At 37.3% G+C, this 20,386-nt stretch overlaps 1 protein-coding gene across 6 annotated transcripts in view; it reads right to left on the reverse strand.

Annotated features, from left to right (window-relative positions):
* MLLT3 (MLLT3 super elongation complex subunit) overlaps positions 1-20,386 on the reverse strand; it is a 259,467-nt gene that overhangs the window by 19,625 nt on the left and 219,456 nt on the right. For all 6 annotated transcript variants that reach the window (XM_036331265.1, XM_036331263.1, XM_036331264.1 and 3 more), the window contains 2 exons: positions 3,761-3,836; positions 1,672-1,801 (listed from right to left, as the gene is read on the reverse strand). In XM_036331265.1, the coding sequence (XP_036187158.1) occupies positions 1,672-1,801; positions 3,761-3,836 (206 nt within the window). The remainder of the gene's footprint in view (positions 1-1,671; positions 1,802-3,760; positions 3,837-20,386) is intronic.

A 20,386-nucleotide genomic window follows, 5' to 3' on the forward strand; every position in this document is an offset into this window, starting at 1 on the left:
ACGGCTCGCCAACGTGTCCGATCTGACCCACACTGACTCAGGGGATGGGACACGAAGCGAGTAGGCAATAGCTGATCACAGTATCTAGATCTTCTCAATAACAATAACTTGGGTAATTGTCTAAATAGGTCAAGTGTTTTTCATCAGCTAAAATTGAGAGCAGCCAGTGGTCAGGATTTTGATTGTTATCAATACGCTCCTCCCCTCCAAGTTTCAGTCCATTTTTAGGTCTTTTTGCCCTAGCAGTTGTCCTTCGTATAAAATTAAAGACTTCTGAAGGGAAATGATATAAGGCCAGGGCCATAAGGTTCCTTGTTTTCTCCTGTTTAAAATGAACACAGCCCTAGACGGTTTGGCTCAGTGAATAGAGTGTTGGCCTGCAGACTGAAGGGTTCAATTCTGGTCAAGGGCACATGCTGGGTTGCGGGCTCAATCCCCAGTAGGGGGCGTGCATGAGGCAGCCGATCAATTGATGTTTCTATCTCTCCCTCTCTCTTCCTCTCTGAAATCAATAAAAATATACCTAAAAATAAATTGAATACAGACAGATGAATTTGGGAGACAAGCAAGGTAGGGAAAGAAGTATTGAGGGACGCTGAGGAGCCTCTGCTAAAAGGACACTCAGAAATTACCATTTGGGAAACATGGTCTGTCCAGTTTGGGTTCAGATCACATTACTTTTAGCAATTTTAGAGCCTTCTGAATTGTAATGAATAATGGGAAAAGATTTACTGCAATATATTAAAAATGTAATTGGATTTTAAGTTCAAGTACATTCATTTTTTTTTTCTACTCAAAACACATTAAAGTAAGCATGCCTATTTGTTTTCCTCATGATAAAGAAATAAAATCCTCAAGGCAATTTCAAGCTGACTATTAATTATAAGTGACATGAATTACCATCTTATAATGTGGAATTATGCCTCACAGCATTAAAGCTACTTAAGGAACCTAATTGTCAGCACACTTAAAAGGAATTTATTTTCTGGAAAACACACAGGTGATCCTCATTTTAATTAGGTCACACACATAATTCACTGACACCAATTATGTATTTCTAACTACAAACAGCAAACACGTTTCCTCAAATTCTGAGACTAGCTACAGCAATGGATCTATACAAACTCTTCCAATGAAAACAGAGCTTAGTTCAGCAATCAGGCCTGCCACCTTGGCATATACTTTCAAGAACAAGGACTTCTAGCCTGGCCAGTGTGGCTCGGTGGTTGAGTGTTGACCTATGAACCAGGAGGGAGGTCATGGTGAGATTCCAGGTTGGGCACATGCCCTGGTTGCCACCTCAACCACCAGTGGGGGGTGTGCAGGAGGCGGCCAATCAATGATTCTCTCTCATCATTGATGTGTCCATCTCTCCCTTTCTCTTCCTCTCTGAAATCAAGAAAAAATTATATATATATTTTAAAAGGACATCTAATAGGACATTTTCCCTATAAAATTCTTAAAGGGAAAACCTCTCCCTTCTGATAAAAGGAATTAACAGTTCCCTGTAGAAGTGAGTGCAAGCATGCCAAAGTGCCCCAAGTTAAAACAAATGTGACCATTTACTGCCACTGTTTTGGTGTTTCACACCTTGGCTGTGGTTTCGCTAGTCGGTATAGTAAAAAGGGCTGGTTCTATTGCAGGAAACCTTTTTCCTCTCAAGACACTCACCTGCGACTTCGGCTGCCTCCTCTATTTACAGGTCTTTCCATTTCGGAGTCGTTGTCATTATCCTCTGCCTCATCTGATTCCTCCTCATTGTCGTCGGAATGCAGATCTTTCATTATAGACCTTAAAGGACCTGAGTAATGACAGAGAACCACAGGCAATCAAACATGCTACTTCAAACACGCTTAGCCATATTAGACGCGGGGGATGCTCACCAGCACTGAACACTGGTTAAAAATAACCATCACCATATATATTTATACAATTTACAAGACAAATTTAGTAGTTTCTGGAATGAAACCCCTGCCAAAAACACTACTGTTTTCATAATAGATGCCTTACATGTTCACTAGAAAAACTCTATTTCCTACGAATGTTTTTCTATGTATTTTCCTTCCCCCCCCCCCTAAAAAAAAAAAAAAAAAAAAAAAATTCCCCTAAAAAGAAACAGAAAGATCTATTAGTAAATTGAATGTTTTGTTAGGTTAATCCATGTATTGAAAAGTTGAGACTAATAAATCACCAGGGTTGTAACTTGTTCTTGGCAATGCTGCCTTTGTGTGGTAGTTTTTGATCTATTAAGGTTTAGCTGTTCCTTTTATTTCAAGGTCAATTTCAGGTCAAGCAAGCATTTCAGTCAAGTTCAGATTATAAAGTATTTCAATTCCAGGGTATAATGTCCTATCTCTGATCTTCATATTGATCTTGGACACAAGGTCTAGTTACAACAATTTTGTGCAGCCAATTTTTAATCTAACTTTTAAAGAAATTCCTGGCAAAATACCAGCATATATTTACATAAATAAAACTATGTAATAAAACAGGTGCCCAGAAAATTCAAGAGAGTATCTAGTATTAGACTGAAGAAGAAGAAATCAAGTCATAACTCATTTTATTCTAGACTAGAACAAAACAAAACAAAATAAACCCATAGAAAAACTCATTAGTGTGGCTTATTTTCATTTGACTACCCTACATGTAATGAACACACGAGATACTTTTAATCTTAACTGAAGAGATTGTAAAGAGAGGCACTTCCATTCTGGATTAGGCAAGTCCTAAAGCCTAATCAAATACAAACATCTGAGCTACCACTAGCTCAGTTCTAAAATAAGTCCTGACTCCACCATCTCACATTCCTCAAAGCCCAAAGTTCTCCGCTTTTGTGCTGGGCTTATGCCTTTGGAAGTCAGTGGAATGAGAAGTCTGAATAGGCCCAGTGACCAGTGTCTTTTACTTTTTCCTGGAAGCTTAGCCTTAGCCCAAACACATACAACAATTTAATCCCTTTCAAAACACACAGGCCATCAGGAATTCCGTGTGGTCAATGGAAAAGGCAATGTACAGCATGATGCTTAAAAACAAAGTATTCCTTGATATAACTTCACGTTTCATGTTTAAATTTTTTTTAAAAGGGACCCCACATTTGAAGATTTTCCATACACGAAAGTGAAAAACATATTTAATGTTCTGTTTTACATTTCTTTTAAAAATGTCTTAACATTTAAATTTCTGAGTTTGAATAACAAAAATATATATATGGCGTCCCAAAAATGTATATACACTTTGAATAATCGTAAAGGCAGTGTTTATTTAAATACATTTCATTTTCAAAATGTAATAGAATTTATAGACATAGTGTGTATATATTTTGGGGGACACCGTGTGTGTGTGTATTATTCAACAAATTAGCACTTGCCAAAGAAAAAGATTTATTAATCTGTAGAAAAATAAACAAGTAAAATGAAAGATGTCCAGGAGGAAGAGTAAAGAGTGCTTTCTCTATGTCAAAACCTTCAAGTCCAGCTTTTGCTATCACATTTCCGCTGGGAAGTCCCTGGAATGGGCTGTGTCTATAATCCTTTTGTAAAATGGGACTCTGATGGCAGGGACTGGAGAAAGGGGAATTTCTGGAGGCTGGCCTCATGCATCAGAACAATACTCAAGTGCATTCCTAGGGGAAATAAATACGACTACATAAAAGCCAAGTTATCATTCAAATAATAAAACAGTAGAAAATGGGCCATAAATCAACTCATTAAGATGTTTTATGAGAAAAATGTCTCGTTGTTTGCCTGGGAGATGCTGATACCTTGTTGCCTCGTCTGGGACGGCGTGAAGCTGGAGCTGGAGCTGGAGCTGGAACTGGCAGGACTGGGCTGTTCAGACTTTAAAGAAGAGAAAGGCATCATCAATATATTTATGGGACACTACATAACTAGTATTGAAATAATATTGTTGCTCAAAAATATTATATTCTGCAAAAGCAGCCCGACACTGCATAAGAAAAATGACAACATATTGCATTATGTCAAATACACTAACCCAGGAGAATCAGGTGTCCTTTCATTTTGACCACCATATTTTACTAGATGCAGCAACAAGAAAATAAACTCAAGGATAAAGAGATAAACACCTGGGCATTACATGAGGAAAGAACCTGGCTTTGATTTCACTCCAATGTTTACTACTATCCAGATATCTTTCTAAAAAGATACCATGATTACCCTTTCTGCAATGTTTGATTGACTCATCTGGTTAAAACACAGTGGTAATGAGGCCAAGGTCATTAGTTCAATCACATTATGAGCCAGTTAATTTCACTCTGGTCCAAGGCCATGACCCAAGCCTAACCCCATTCATCCACAGTTCACAAACGGAGGCCAATGTTCACAAGGAGACCTGGCCAAGTCCCGCCAATGAGTCAGGAGGGAAATGTTGCCACTGCTTAAGAAAACAGCCCTTTAATTCCACACAGCCTATTGATGCAGGGAAAGCGCATCAAACACAAACCTCATCCTTTCCCTCTAGTGAATTCTCCTCATCCTTTAACATCAGAACAAAGGCCACATCCTCCTTGATCCACCCAAGGACTGGTAACTCCGAGTTCTCTTCCGCCTCCACCCCCACTGAAAATACGGACCATTCTGTGCTCATCAGATATGCTGCAGTATTATGCTACTTCTGATGTGTGTCATTTCTCTCCAGTAGATTGCCAGCACTTGAAAAATTTTGGGTGGGGGTTTTGTCCTGTGCTTCTTGTTAACCCCTCATACTCAGCATTATGTACTGCATACAGCAAGCACTCTGTATCTGTGACTGAAAGCAGCACACTAGGCCCTCTGCCCCACCATATGCCAGTAAGGATGGGAAGAGCAAATACCTCTTCAGAATTATGCAAAGAAATCAATCATACCATCAACACATTTTAAACGTATATATTTAAGGCCAAATTTATTTTAGAATACCTTGATAAGGTTGATAAATCTGGTTGTGTGGGCTATTTATATCCCATTTCTAATGTTCTCACAGTCTCAACTCCACGCTCAGGTTATGTAAGAAATATTGGAGGTATGCTCATGCACAAGAGACATCTTTTTACTTCGCTCCATAGGTGACCAAGTTTATCAACATCATATGGAAGACAAATTAAGGGCACAATCAGAAGCCACTGAATGAGGATGAAAATCTCAGGTCTGTTTATACGGCAATGTCTCACCACTGATTCTTCTCATCTCCCCTCCCGGCACTGAGCCCCCACCCCCTCCGCTCCAAGCAACACCAAGCTCACAGACTGGGACACAAGGAAGCACTTTCAGGCATTCCTAACGCACACTTCACATCCTCAGGCTGGATGGGAAAACAGGTGTCAGCAATCTACCCCTCATGCTGCAGGAAAAGAGCCAGACAGGACCTCTAATGAGCAGCAGGCGGCCCACCAACCCTTCACCACGGCAAGATTTCCTTGATATTTGCAGTACAACGTCCTGCACGTTGCTGTTTGCGGCCCACAGAGAAGCGCCGGTTTACAAGTACACACGCCTGTGCGAGGCACCCTTCATGGCTCTTCCACTGTGAGGTAACACGGAGAGTTACACAGCTGAAAGGGCGTCCAGTTAGCATTTATGTGCAATGGCCAGCTGCAAAACATGTCTGTCTTGGTCTGCACAGTACTCCTTTCCCTCACCAAGCTGCTCTTTTTAGCCATGAAAAGTGTCTGCACACGGTATTATTTTGTTGATAGCTCTGGAAACCATTTGGGCGCCAAGAAAGAGGTTTCCTTCGAGTGAGGGGAGAGAGCTGATTCCCCATCCTGTCTGAACAGCACGCGTTGCACTGGACTTAAAGGAGCCACTCTGCCAGCGCTGTTTGCTAGGAGTGACATTAATGAGGATAGCAAGAGAGGATGGTGGCCATCTCTCCAACTACCCCACGCTAAACTTGAACCATCTGTCTCCAGCATCATGCCCGTGCCAGAACCAAACCTGCAGGCAGCCTTCTTTTAGCTTCTTAACCATCAACAAGGTTAATAATTTCACAGTTGCTAACCATTAGAAAACCGACAAAGAGTAAAAAACATAATACGACAGGGGGAAAAAAGGCTTTTTAAATTCAACCTTTTCCATGAACACTCTGCCTCATCCACAAAGCATCTGAGGAGGTTTATAGCAGAAGACACATTTTAAACAATGAAACTATTAAAGTAGAAAGCTTAATACAACAGAAGTGGATAGAGAAGGATAAAATGTTGACTGGTAAACAGCAAATGTCCTGGAAGCTTTTTACAACCAGGATAAGGACTTGTGAAATTTTGGACCTGTGGAGACCTTTGATGGAAGAAGTGATTCTCTTCCGTGGGCACTGAATCATCTGCCAGACTTGTTAGCCTTCAGAACTCCACCCCAGAGCTTCATTTAAAAGTCTGAGATGGGGGTGAGAACCTGAAGTTCTTACAAGTTCCCAGGTGATGTTGATGCTGCTGTTCTGTGGACCAAGTGGACTTGAGAGAATACTGATCAAATTCATAGCCATGAATACGCGTCAGAATCAGGTGGAGGGATTCTGTACATCAAGAGATTCTGATTCAATAGGTTTGGTGTGGGGGTCCAGGCATGTTTATATTTTAAAAGCTTAAAAATGATATGAAAAATCCAGATTGAACACCATTCATACTAAGCTAACCACACATTTTTTTTCTAAAGCCAAAACAAAATGTTTTTGAATATATCTTCAATTTAAGATGGCATAAAAGAAAAAAAAGCATCATGAGAATAATTGGAAACATTGATTTATCCAGAGTTAGCATCCCTGCACACTCTTCAAAGCATTTTGCAAGAAAGCACCTTGACAGAATACAGCTAACACTCAACAAAAACGTTTATAAAGCATGTACAATCGTGTCCTGGTGGACAGACTTCAAACTAACCTGAAAGACCAGGAGAGAATTCAACAGGATTTTAACTGCTCAAAAAAGCCATTCTGCTACTAGATGAGGCTGACCCAGTCTTACATTTGATCAGTCCAACAAAACGGAGCTGTAGCTCACTTACGTCTGTATTTTATTTTGTAAAAAATCGAATTTACCCTCCAAAAACACAAATCCAGGATGATTATATAAACTAGGAAAGGTTATTGGGCTTTACAAAAATCCTATATAATAAAAGTTTAATATGCAAATTGTCCCCTCGACTGCGAGTTAAACCAGGAGTTCAACCTCTTGCTATTACATGCGCTGATCACCAGGGGGAGGCACAGAACACCCTGGCAGTGGGCAGCAGTGGCGGGATGGTGGAGCAGGTGAGTGGGTGGAGCCAGGCCAAGGTGGGTGTGAGCGGGGGCCCAAACTGCCCCACCCACCGCCTCCACAGATGCCTACCAGCGACGGGGCCCAATAACTCAGGCAGACAGGGGCGTGCCGGGGCCCAGGGAGCCAAGTGCTGCCTAGGGCCCAGAGGTCAGCTGGGACCTGCCCTTCCATGCCAGATGCTCATGCTTTGATGGCTGGCCAGGTCTAGGGACCGCACCCGTGCACAGATTTGGTACACTGGGCCTCTAGTATTCACATAAACAGGGCTAGATTAAGATCTTCATAGGCCCTCAGGATTGAAACGATGATGGTACTCTCCTTGCCCTATGTGTGTATGTGCCAAAACTGAAGTGTGGGGAATTTCAATGAGGTTCTGATTTTTCCCCTAATTTGATACACGCTTTTGGAATATCAAAATTCTCCCCACTAAAAAAATGTTTTGTATCTTCTTGCTGATGCCCTAAAGCACATGCACAGCTGACCTTCTGAGTAATCAAACACTAGACATGAAGTTTCTCGAGTGGTGTACCCAAGTGATAAAAGTATAGGCTTAAGGATTTCAAATTCTATAGCTTGCTAGTATGTTTTCAGGAAGACTGCTCATATAGAAGTATTAAATTGGTATTATAAAGTAAAACTCCTAGCCCACTGCTGTTATAATAACTGATCAACCTTTTGGTGGCTACTATTATTTACAATAGATCCAACTCCTCAGTGGCCTAAACCAAGATAAAGCTTTACTACCAAAACAATGGGCCTACCAAGATTTGCAATGCAATCTTCAACATTAAGTGGCTATGCAAAATCATTTTGTAATGGATTTTCTACGGAGGATTACTTTTGTCCAAGACAAGTAAGAAAAACCACATGTTTACAACTCCTAAAAGTTAAGTGCTTCAAAGAGAACACCTGTCAAGGTAGGTCACACGAGAAGGCTTGTAAAAACCAGGTTCCAAACACTGGAAGCAGACTTCCTCCTTAGGCAATCAGAAGATAAAAGTTGTTTCATCTTGTCTAATAAGCAACTATATTTATAAACACAAGTCCAACTTGATCTTTAAACCAATCAAAATTAAAAAGGGGAGGGGAAGAGAATAATATACACCTTTCATCAGGGGAAAGAGGAGAATATAGTGTAGCAAGTAAAACAGAAATTATTTTAGACACATTGCTTCATTTCTTTCATATTTATACCTGGTTTAGGAAAACATGCAATAAAAATTATCTTTTCTTTGCACAAATATCCAGAGAAACTGTGTTAAGTAAGAGTACTACTCAAAGAAGAAAACACAAATATGATACACTTTATTTACTTTACTGTTCAATTTTCATGAGTGACTTAATTACTAGGTTCTGTCAGCTTAATCTTTCCTTCATTAAAACTTATAATCTGACACTTTGTTTTTGCCTGCCATAAAAAAACCACTGGTGCAGCCACTGTAGAAAACAGTATGGAGTTTCTTTAAAAAAATTAAAAATGGAACTCCCATTTGACCCACTTCTAGGAACATATCCCAAGAAATCAGAAACACCAATCAGAAAGGATATATGCAGTACAATTTACAATAGCTAAGATTTGGAAACAGCCTAAGTGCCCATCAGCAGATGAGTGGATTAAAAAACTGTGATACATCTACACAATGGAATACTATGCTGTGGTAAAAAAGAAGGAACTCTTACCATTTGCAACAGCATGGGTGGAACTGGAGAGCATTATGCTAAGCGAAATAAGCCAGTCAGAGAAAGATAAGTATCACATAATCTCATTCATTTGTGGAATATAATGAACAACATAAACTGATGAACAAAAATAGATCCAGAGACATAGAAGCATCTAACAGACAGTCCAACCACAGAGGGAAGTCGGGGGGGTGGGGTAAGAAATCAACCAAAGAACTTGTATGCATGCATATAAGCATAACCAATGGACACAAACAGTGGGGGGGGGGGGCAGTGAGGGCATATGCTGGGGGGTGGGAATGGCCGGGGTAAGGTCAATGGGAGAAAAAGGAGACATATGTAATACTTTAAACAATAAAGAATTTAAATTTTAAAAAAAGACACTTTTAAGGACTGATAGATGTTAACTAAACTTATTGTAGCAATCATTTCACAACATACACATGTATCAAATCACTGTTATAACCTTAACTAATATACATCAATTATATCTCAATAAAAGTGAAAAAAAGACTACCTTATTTAATTTCCCTTCTATAAAAAACTTAAGATAACCCAACTCAACTTTAAAATATACAATTAATTGTAAAGAAAAAGGACATATAACATCCATTCTAAGCAATTGTGGAAAACGTTCTTCATATAAATGCACTCTGCTTTTCAATTCCCATGAATAGGTAATGTATTGTGAGAACTATGTCAATAAAAGGTTAAGGTCAAAGTTAAGCAAACAAACAAGTATTGAAAAGTTATAAAATAACACTTAGGTTAAATTAATCTGAAAAGATTGACGTAAGAGCCAACTGTCAAAAGGCTGGAAACAAGGTAACTTTTATTTCCATTTGGTTTTACATTAATAACTGCTTCAAAATAAATATGCTAAAAGTACAAAACTTTATTATATATGAAGGTGTATGAAAAAAAGATTGGATAAACATCTGTCAATAACTATAACCTCTTAATGTATTTTTGTGTAGCTCTATCACATCCCTTATTTCATTTGTTCTACCATGAGCAAGGAAAGCGTTATGGACTGAATGTGTCCTTCCAAAATTCTTATTTTGAAGTCTTTACCTCCGTGTGATGGTATTTGGAGATTGGGCCTTTGGAAGGTAATTAGGTTTATATGAGGTCATGAAGGTAGGGCCATCAGGATGGGATTCGTGCCCTTAAATCAGTGGTTCTCAACCTTCCTAATGCCGAGACCCTTTAATACAGTTCCTCATGTTGTGGTGACCCCCAACCATAAAATTATTTTCGTTGCTACTTCATAACTGTCATTTTGCTACTGTTATGAATCGTAATGAAAATATCTGATATGCAGGATATATTTTCATTGTTACAAATTGAACATAATTAAAGCATAGCGATTAATCACAAAAACAATATGTAATTATATATGTGTTTTCCGATGGTCTTAGGCGAACCCTGTGAAAGGGTTGTTTGACTCCCAAAGGGGTCGCGACCCACAGGTTGAGAACCGCTGCCTTAATTAGAAGGGACACCAGAGAGCTTGCTCCCTCTCTTGCCTTTCCCATGTGAAGACACAGTGACAAGGCAGCCAGCTGTCACCCAAAAAGAGTCCTCACAGGGGAACCAAACCAGCCAGCACCTTGATCTTAGACTTCCCAGCCTTCAGAAATATAGAAAATAAATCCTGTTTAAGAGACCCAGTCTGTGGTATTTTTTTTTTTATAGCAGCCCAAGCTGACTAAGACAGCAGGATGTACTTTTTTCTCCCCATTCTATTGATGATGAAACTGCAGTACAAAAAGATGAAGTGATCAGTGGGTAATATTTAAGTGGATTAGGACCAAGTTTTCTATCTTTTAATTCAGTGCTTTTTCTACCACAGCTATTAACTTTGAAAAAGTGCAGTTAATTTAATGCAGTTCTGGCCACACTAACAGTTATTTACAACACTAGAGTCAGGGAACAAAGTTTTCTATGTTACTGTGAAAGATGTACTGGATATCCCACCATCCATAATGGACATCTTCTGATGGGCACCTAACGCAAACCAGTAGCAAAACGGAACCCCTCATCTTTGGGTCTGAATGTGTCTGTATCAATTGCTCCTAACATTTGTCCAACCGATACTACAATGATCCTGGCTGCTCACCTCACTAGTTTGATAGCTTTGTTTATAAAAGCAAGAAAGCTTCTCCTCTGAACTGTCCTAATCCTCTTGACTTTATTGGCACTGATCAAGAGGACTGACAAACCCATCAGGCAACACACGGCAATCATCTATTTTATTTGCCTTCAAAGGCAATCTACTCTCTTTCCCCAATTCCTCTATACAATTCCCATAACCTCCAGAAACAAATAATGGATTTAATGCTTTCAATAACCTGACAACAGCTCTTTCTTTGAAAACAAGGTGAAACTGGGAAGAGGACACTGGAATAGTAAATGGCAGCCTTCATTTCTGGACAGTTACTATAGTCTGTGACCGCAGGGAAGACTCTTCTTTCTTTGGCAAACCCACTCCATTTGTAAGTATTATGACAAGTTGGATGAACTTGATGTTACATTAGAACTCTATTTAGCCTCTTGGGCCCTTATATTATAAAAAGCTATTTTTATGAGCATCCTTTTCTGGTAACAGAGCAAGATCTTAAGAATCATCTACTGTTAGCAAAACAGGAAAGGTCCTTATTTCTGTTATATTTTCAACTTACAGACAGAATCATCCTGGATGCTGAGTTAATTGGCTTTATACTGAGGTTCCTCTGTTTTTAAAAATTCATTTGCTTTCTTTGTTATTGTTGTCATCTTCACTAGTATTATTAAATGTCATCATCATTTGTACCCATCATCCCTGTCTGAGAACATAAAATCCCATTAGAAAACGAAATGGCCTTGGGGAATAAGGACCTATAAATCTTTCCATAAGACTTTTTTCCACACTTAGGGATGGCTATAATTTTCGTTTAGCTTCCTCTATTTTAACAGAAGAGCCTCAGTCTTTTATCTCTCATCACCAGTTGTACTTTGAAGACTGCTACTGACTATTGTGGTCAGGACATGTGATCTGTCAAAATATCCAGTTGTTGCAAGATAGTGTATGCTCCAGATGTATTCTAAAATCACCCTCTTGTTAAGAGCTTTAGCAATTAAAAACCATTTGGAAACAGACCATTTACAGTTGTACACCTATAAGCATGTTACTATTTCTTGAATAAAAAGACTGTGTACATAAAAGTTGAGTTTCACAACTTGCCATTAATGTGTTTTAAGGGTGGTGGGTAGAGAAGGTAAAAAGTTACAAGTGAAAAGGTTTCAAGCTATAATGCTATATGAAAGAGAAATTGGGGGAAAAAGTTTCCTGTAGAATTTCTTCATAATTAACTGTTATTGAAACAGATCAGTGAACATCAAAACACCATTGCTCATCAGTTAACTATAAGGTCCTGAAACTATTGTCAGAACAACTATTTCGTTACTCATGAAATAACCCACCTGTGCAGACTACAAAAAGCCTGAAATAATGGAAAAGTATTATTGTATTTTCTCTATATAGGGTGTCCCCCAAAAATGTGTACACACTTTACAACTGATAGCTCACTTGATGTTTTTTTCTTTTCGCGTTTATCCTATTGAAACTAATAATTATTCAAAGTGTGTATACATTTGGGGGGGGGCACTGTACAAGGGCAGTATTTAATTGAACAAAATCCTAAAAAATATATTACACGTGTTTATGCTCTCAGTTTTGGATTATAAAATTTTAAGTACTAAAGTACCTTAAATAGAACAAATTAAGGGTATCATAAAGGTGATAATTAATTAAAATGAACTAAAACTTAGATACACCTGAAAAGATCATCTTGACAAAATATTTAACTGCATTTCCTCATTAACTTTAGACCTTTTTAAAAAATGACTCACTTTAAAACGGTGATAGGACATTTGATTGACACCAACAGTATCTTTGTAGACTTACACAAATGTCAAGGAGCTTTATTAACTTTAATCGTTTGACAATCTCAGAGAATTTCCTCCCATTAAATGTGAAGCTTAGATTTACTGTCATGGTAGCAGCAAGATTCTTCCTTTTTTTTTTGTTTTTTTTTTTAAGACCTTATTTCCCTGGTATTCTGACTTGCAAAATGACCAAAGGGGAAAAAAGTGTTGATTTAAAACTGTCCAATCATCACCAGGTCAAAAAATGCAACATTTCTCATTATCAGTCTATACAATAAAGACTGTCAATAGCTGCAAGGATGTTTCTTTATAAGCCTTCTATCTTACTAATTAGAATAACAGTCCATTTTCCAGACAACATACTTGAACACTTTCTTCTAGATCAGGCCACTCAAAGTTCCTTGGCTGTGTGAACAATAGCAATGTTCAAACTTTTTCATGTCATGGCACACATAAACTAATTACTAAAATTCTGCAGCACACCAAAAATATATACCTTCTGCTGATCTGACAAAAAACGGTAAAATTTTAAAATATATATTTTTATTGATTTCAGAGAGGAAGGGAGAGGGAGAGAGAGAAACAACAATGATGAGAGAGACTCACTGATCAACCGCACCCTGCATGCCCCCTCAGGGGGATAGAGTTTACAGCCTGGGCATGTGCCATGACTGGTTCATAGGTTGATGCTCAACCATCGAAAACACGGGCTGGGCTAAGTGTAATTTTGATTCATTCACACGGGACAGCTATTGTTGTGTTGGCTGTTGTCATTTTTTTTATTTGACAATCTAAGGGAAAAGAGGTCAGTGACCCTGACTACATAGTCCGGTATTGTATTATTTTAAAAATTCTTGCAGCACACCGGTTGAAAATCACTGGTATATACATAGATGTATACATGGTAACCCAAAGGAGTAACAGAAAATAATAGAACCTTTATTCATATTTATTTTGTCTTTTCCTTTTGGATTTTCAAATTTTTATATGTGCTTTCTTGTTCATAATATGTTAATATAGCTATTACTACAACTTCACAATATACATTTATTGGAGGTATATATTTCCTAAGAGAGATGAGTTTTTATACTGACCCTGTAGACAATTATCAGTTTTAGTTCTATAATTTACCTACTCAATTCTTAATTATATCACATAGATTTCAAATTCTCGAGTGATATGGGCTAAATGTGCAAGGCAGTATTATTATTATAATTTACTCTGAGGCTATCCAATGTTTGTATTTTTGTAATATTTTATGCTCAAAATTGACACAAAGGTTAAAAATTTAATTTTTAAGTTAAATAGAAATGCTGTAATATAGTTCCTTGTTAAATATGAGATATAAACTTATTTAAAAGATTTTATAGTGTGCATAAATGTTAACACAAGAAACACAAAATACTTTATATATATATAGCCTGCCCCCCTCCCTGAAATTTGAAATCATCCTCATTGTGGCCTCCTTTGAGACTCCAATTTTATAGTGTGTGCTGAAATTCTGTAGTATTAAGTGAAACTGAAATTTTTATGAACAGCTTAGCATCTAAGTATGCTACACTTACATTCACTTCTATTTAAAATGTCAAGTACTAACCAAAAGTTTTAAGCCCCTTTATTTTATGAAAATAAACTTAAATAGCAAAAACACACACAGCACAATTAAGAGACTGTTCTCATGTGAAAACATTAGGAGGTAGATTTTTTGTTTTGTTCTCAATGTACCCCTTTTAAAAATGTATTTAAAATCAACACATTCCTTATTAGTAATATTAGATTCTTGTCAAGAATAGGATGAATGCTACTGCTTATTGGGCCTAAAGAAACCTACATTTCCATGCACACATCTTATATAAGCCTAACAGTTGCTTTTCTTCATAAATCAATCTATTGTTGTACTTCATAATGAGAAGGCAGATTTACTGCCTTTTATCGCCTTTTCTCACCATCAGAAAGATGCCTATTTGGGTAACAGAACGTCTCTCTTCTTCAAGGGTGTTTGGGATTAGGGAGGCAGGGGCAAGAACCTTTAACATCTGCCCCCTTCAAGTGAATGACACCTCCAGTTCTCACAGCCAGGGTGCTGAGAAGCAAATATTCATAAGTTGCTACAATTCTCTAACTCCAACAAGCACAACACTTTAAATACACTGAACACACATCTCTAAAACACACATTTGGGATTTGAAGGTTATACTGTAAAACGGTAGAACATATCATTTTGATGGCTAACACTGTCATTCAAATGCCATAAAATCATCACCACTGAACAATAGGAGTTTAGAATGAAGACCTCCAATTCCATCATCTCGAATTTTCTCTAAGCCTGAAAACAAATTTAAAGTACTGTCTGGTAAGACTTTAGTCATCTGTTATATCAATATTGGGCATTAATAACAAAATAGTTTATAATATAAGGTTTACATTCTTCTGTTTTTATTTACTTAATTTACTTTTCCCTTAGGGAGAAATATTTAAGGATTGTGAACTTTAGACTTTAAAGATAAGAGAAAGACACTTGTCAGTATCTAATTCCTAACCATCTGCCTTTTAAAAATACACACACACACTCACCCACTCACTCTAGTTAGGCTAGACATTCCTAGCAAGTAAGGAGATCTTCATGGGTCCAAACAGACATTTCAGGAATCACAGTTCTACTTTTGGAAACACAGCTATCTTTAAACAGGCTTCATGATTCCTACTAGAGAATGTAATCAACCATAAATTCAAACCAAACAGACACCATCTAAAACAAAACAGATGAAGTAGAGCAGGTACTGGATTCAAGAGCTTCTATTTTTGAAGAAAACTAAATGATGTCTTCTGTCCATGAATACGGAGTGGTGCCTGGTGAGCGCACACTTTCTGTTATTCTGGGCTATCTTTTGTCACTGAAGCAATGCTTTCTGACAGTTTTACAGGCTGTGTCCCAAGGACTTCAGTATTTATGGCCTTTCTTCACTTGGGCTTTCTGCTCTTATCCGCTGGTTACTAATCACTAAATAGATTTTTTTTTTATGGGACTGAAATTAGCTCAAAGGATGTCCTTCAACAATGGCAGCTTAGGACAGCACCGGCTAAAGGTCTTCTCCTCGGCCTCTTCCTTGCTCTCCTCAATTTTCTCTTCCTCACAGACAAGTTAATGAGGGTTCAGATCCGCGCTGTTCAATTAGAGCAATGGCACAGATGATTTACAGCGTTCTTAGAGGATGGCTTGGAACCGTTTCTGAATTGATCCTCAGAAACCCATTCAATTTCAATATTTCAAGAGTGATTTAAAAGCCCAAACTTGTTTATAATCTTCACAGAACATGAGCATTTTCTAGTCATAAAATCATTATTCGGGAACAGCTCAATCCTATACCCCTTGCTATTCACACACACACGTGTAAATGTTTCAAATACATACACTGTATTTAAAATTTTCGGAACATTTGCTTTATAATATGGCATTCAAATGCCTTTCTGCATAGCCAAGGTTACGTATTACCTTTTTATTCACTACACTTAAAAGACCATGTGCTGAAAAGCAAGGAGAAAACACAGACTCTTCTTTCTGCTTAATTGCATTTGACTTAAACACCTCCTAAGAGATTGGTTCTTATCTCATGAACAATGTGAAATGTGTAATCGATCATGTCCTCTTTACCAGCTGGCTGCTAGAAACCTGAAAGTCAAATTAGTCTGGAAAGTGGTATTTTCTTATAAACTAAAAATTGGAAGGAAAACTAGAAATATTGACATTATTATTCTCATAAGTTTCCTGATGAACTGAGCAAATTGCACCATTCCCTGAGTGTGAGGGCTAAGCAATGGGGCAGGGGGAGGGGAGAGGAGAGAGGGAGAGAGGAAAGAGGGGAGACTACTTCTGAAGGAGCACTAAGCTGCCACCATCATGCTCGAGACTAGAATTTACTAACTATGACTCTTCCTGGGATGAATAAAATTTGTTATGACCAGCTTCTGTTTTCTCTGAAATTATGCTGGAATGAAAACATTTAAAAAAGAAATGTTGTGCGAAGTTTCTTAAGCCTTTAGATATTTCCATGTCTGGGTAAAAACAATTATGTTCTGCCCCATGAGAAAAACAAAATTAATTTATTGAGTCTCGTATTTACATGAAATTACTTTGTATATGTATATATAACATTAATTATTTGGACATCAAGTGATTGCATTTAATTTATAGAGATCCATACGATAAATGTTCCTGGAATATAGTTCCAGGAGAATTTATTCTTGCTAATGAATGTGCATGCTGTGATATTCCAAATATAAGACTACATAGCTCTCATATTTCTCTAGGGAAAAAAAGGTAGATCTTATTGCCCATATGTAAAATTCACCTAATTCTGAATGAATGCTATGTTCTTTAAATTTTATTACTACTTATCTTAGTTTATATTTGTCACATGTATTAATCTGTAAGCCAAATTCTATTAAAACAGGCACACAGTAAAAATATTAAATAAATTAAAAATTAAATACATGTAAGAATTTATATAGTAATAATTTTTAGAAAATAAGATAGTCTCTCAAGGAAACAACATTTCCTTGTGCAATTAAGTGATAACTAATTTTTTATCACATACTCTAGTGGTTAGATGACAAGGGGTGTTGTAATTTTTTTAGTAAGTAAAATTTTACACTGTTCAAATATAAACATCTAAAAACATGAATAGAAAAAGAAAAACATTTTGGCTATATGGCTTTTCAAAATGTAAGCTGTATAATTATGACAAAATGGAACAGTATGATTCAAAGATTCATTTCAGATCAGTTAGATAGTTAGAAGTCTAATCCTTAGCATTTCTTAGATAATAAAAGGTAGTGTAAATACAAAAATCATGAATAGAAAAAAACTTCAATTTCTTTAATATGCATTTCAATAATCCCCAGGTAGATAAAATACATCTAAATACTTAGAAGTCAGGGGAAAAGATTATTTTTTTTCGCTACCTTACATGAGTCTGGGGAGAAAATGCACTAGGACTCATTACACAATGAAGTATTATAAACCATACCTCCTCTTTTATAAACATGTTTTTCTAATTTTTTAATAATAGATTAAAGCATGTTTTATGAAAATTAGTGGTCTAACATTGATAAAGTTTTCCTGAATTCTTCTGGGTCTTTTCCTGAAACCCTCTGTGGCTTTTACTCATCTCATCAGTCTCACCTTCCCACCTTTCATGACCTTGTGTTAACATCCTAGAGGCTATCTTTCCTATGAGGTTCTCGCTTACGGTAAATAAACTTTACAATCGTCTGTCCTTTAAAAATCAGAAATACAGCAAGCAAAGAAGTCCTCCTCACCTTATTTAAAAGAAAACAGAGTAGACCCTCAGGAAAACAGAAGTGCCCCAAAGTTCACGTTTGTCGGCAGGGAGTTGAGAGCTGTTAAGAAAGATCCTCTTGAAAAGAAAGAAGTCTCCTTAGGCACCCACATGTATATTTAGATTAGATTGGCAGTTTAAATGACAGCAAACACATGGTCATGACTTCCCAATTGCTCATTCATCCAACACACACACACACACACACACACACACACACACACACACACACACAGGCTAATCAGAAGCAAACACCCACCCCCAAACTGTTTCAGAAACCAGCTTCCATCTGATACGACCGTATGTGTGGTAAGAATACATTCTGTCACAGAGATCAGATGTCAAACACTTAACTATCTCTTTAGGATTCTCAGATCTTGAATCACATTGCTTTAGTATTCCAGAACATTTCCCTAAAGTCAGTTGGTCTCATCAACTTAAGTCAGTTGAGTAAACTCCCTGCTCTAGCCTACAGAATTTTACGAAGCACCTAGTAAAGAAATGACCATATAAAGGCTCCAGGATCAGTTCGCCTTACGAGTATTCTAACTGTGAGACCTGCCCATCCCATCAGTAATAGCACACCTATTCCATGAACAGGGTAAAGTCATTACTGAGGATCACATTGTCCTGTGCAAATAAAGAGCGGTTGAATTAGAAGACAGAGATGCCAAGCATGAATGTTAACCTCCTGGTATTTATTACTGGGGGCTCCAATAACATTTTTAGTAAACATATATGTACATACAATGATATTTCTACATATTAAGATGTGTTAGTGAGATGCAGAAAGCCAAATGTTCTACGGTAGAGGGACAGGTTATAAAAATGGCAAAAGATTTTAAAATAATTATATTTTACTTTTGACATGAATTTTGTACTCAAATCTAAATGTAAAATACTTTGAAAACTCAATATGAGGGTAAAGGTGGAAATAATGGAATAATAAAATAATTTTGACTTGGGTTCTGGGAATATTAGGCCTGGTTTGAATCCCGATTCTAGCTCTGCGACCTTAGCCAAGTAACATTATGTCTCTTTTCTTCACCTCTCAAGTGGGAAAATCAAATTAATACCAGTAATAACTCATATGGTTACTATGGAAATGTAGATAATGCAAGTAAAGCATTTAGGACAGAGCATGGAATAAATGATGACTAAGTAGCTACCATTATCATCAAAAAGAACAACTGTGAAAGTCTGATGTAAGAAAAGCCAGATCTGAGGCTATTTGGCTTGTTTACCCTCCTCCCTCTATGATCGTCTTCCCTAAAATAGATTTGACACTTCAAGAAGTAAGGCTGATTCAAAATTTATTTTCCCCTCAAACTAGTCTTAAAGGAGGGAGCTGACAAAATGTCTTGTTTTAATACCTGATGCATAAGACATTCTACAAAGGACTTCTTGTAAACAGAATAAACAAAGAAGAGAATGAAAAAATGGTAATCTAAGTATAAATTGCCTGGTCAAGTACTCATTAAGAATTCACAGAAAGCCCTAACTGGTTTGGCTCAGTGGATAGAGCATCGGCCTGTGGGAAAGATCCCAGGTTCGATTCCGACTAAGGGCATGTACGTTGGTTGCGGGCACATCCCCAGTAGGAGGTGTGCAGGAGGCAGCTGATCAGTGATCAATGTTCCTCTCTCATTGAAGTTTCCAACTCTCTATCCCTCTCCCTTCCTCTCTGTGAAAAATCAATAAAATATATTAAAAAAAAAAAAGAATTCACAGAAAAAAAGAAAGTGAAACTCACTCACTGAGACCCAGAAGCCTTTCCTCCTGAAAAAAAAAAAAAAAAAAAAATGTGGGCCCAAGAGAGTCAAGAAAAAGATCCATTTAAAGAACATAGTAATACCATTATACCGTTCTTTATATTTCATCTCAATTTTACAGACATCTATACTTCTGTCATATGTTAACTTGTCTTAGTAGTAAAAAGACAAAAATCAGATGGATTCTGATGGCTTAATGGCAGAAATATTTGTCCTGTGGTTTATGATACTTTATAAAAGTATGACAAAGGAACTCAGAAGTGGGGTGAAACCTCAAACTTAATTGAAACTCCTTTATGTTGTCTGACAAATTAAGATTGTAAGTAGCCTTTATTATGTAACATCTGTGCATATGGTATCATCAATGTCAAGTTATTTCCCTTTTTTCTTTAAAAACCACAATTACGACA

The sequence above is a fragment of the Myotis myotis genome, unplaced genomic scaffold, assembly GCF_014108235.1.
Source record: "Myotis myotis isolate mMyoMyo1 unplaced genomic scaffold, mMyoMyo1.p scaffold_m19_p_12, whole genome shotgun sequence".
NCBI lineage: Eukaryota > Metazoa > Chordata > Mammalia > Chiroptera > Vespertilionidae > Myotis > Myotis myotis.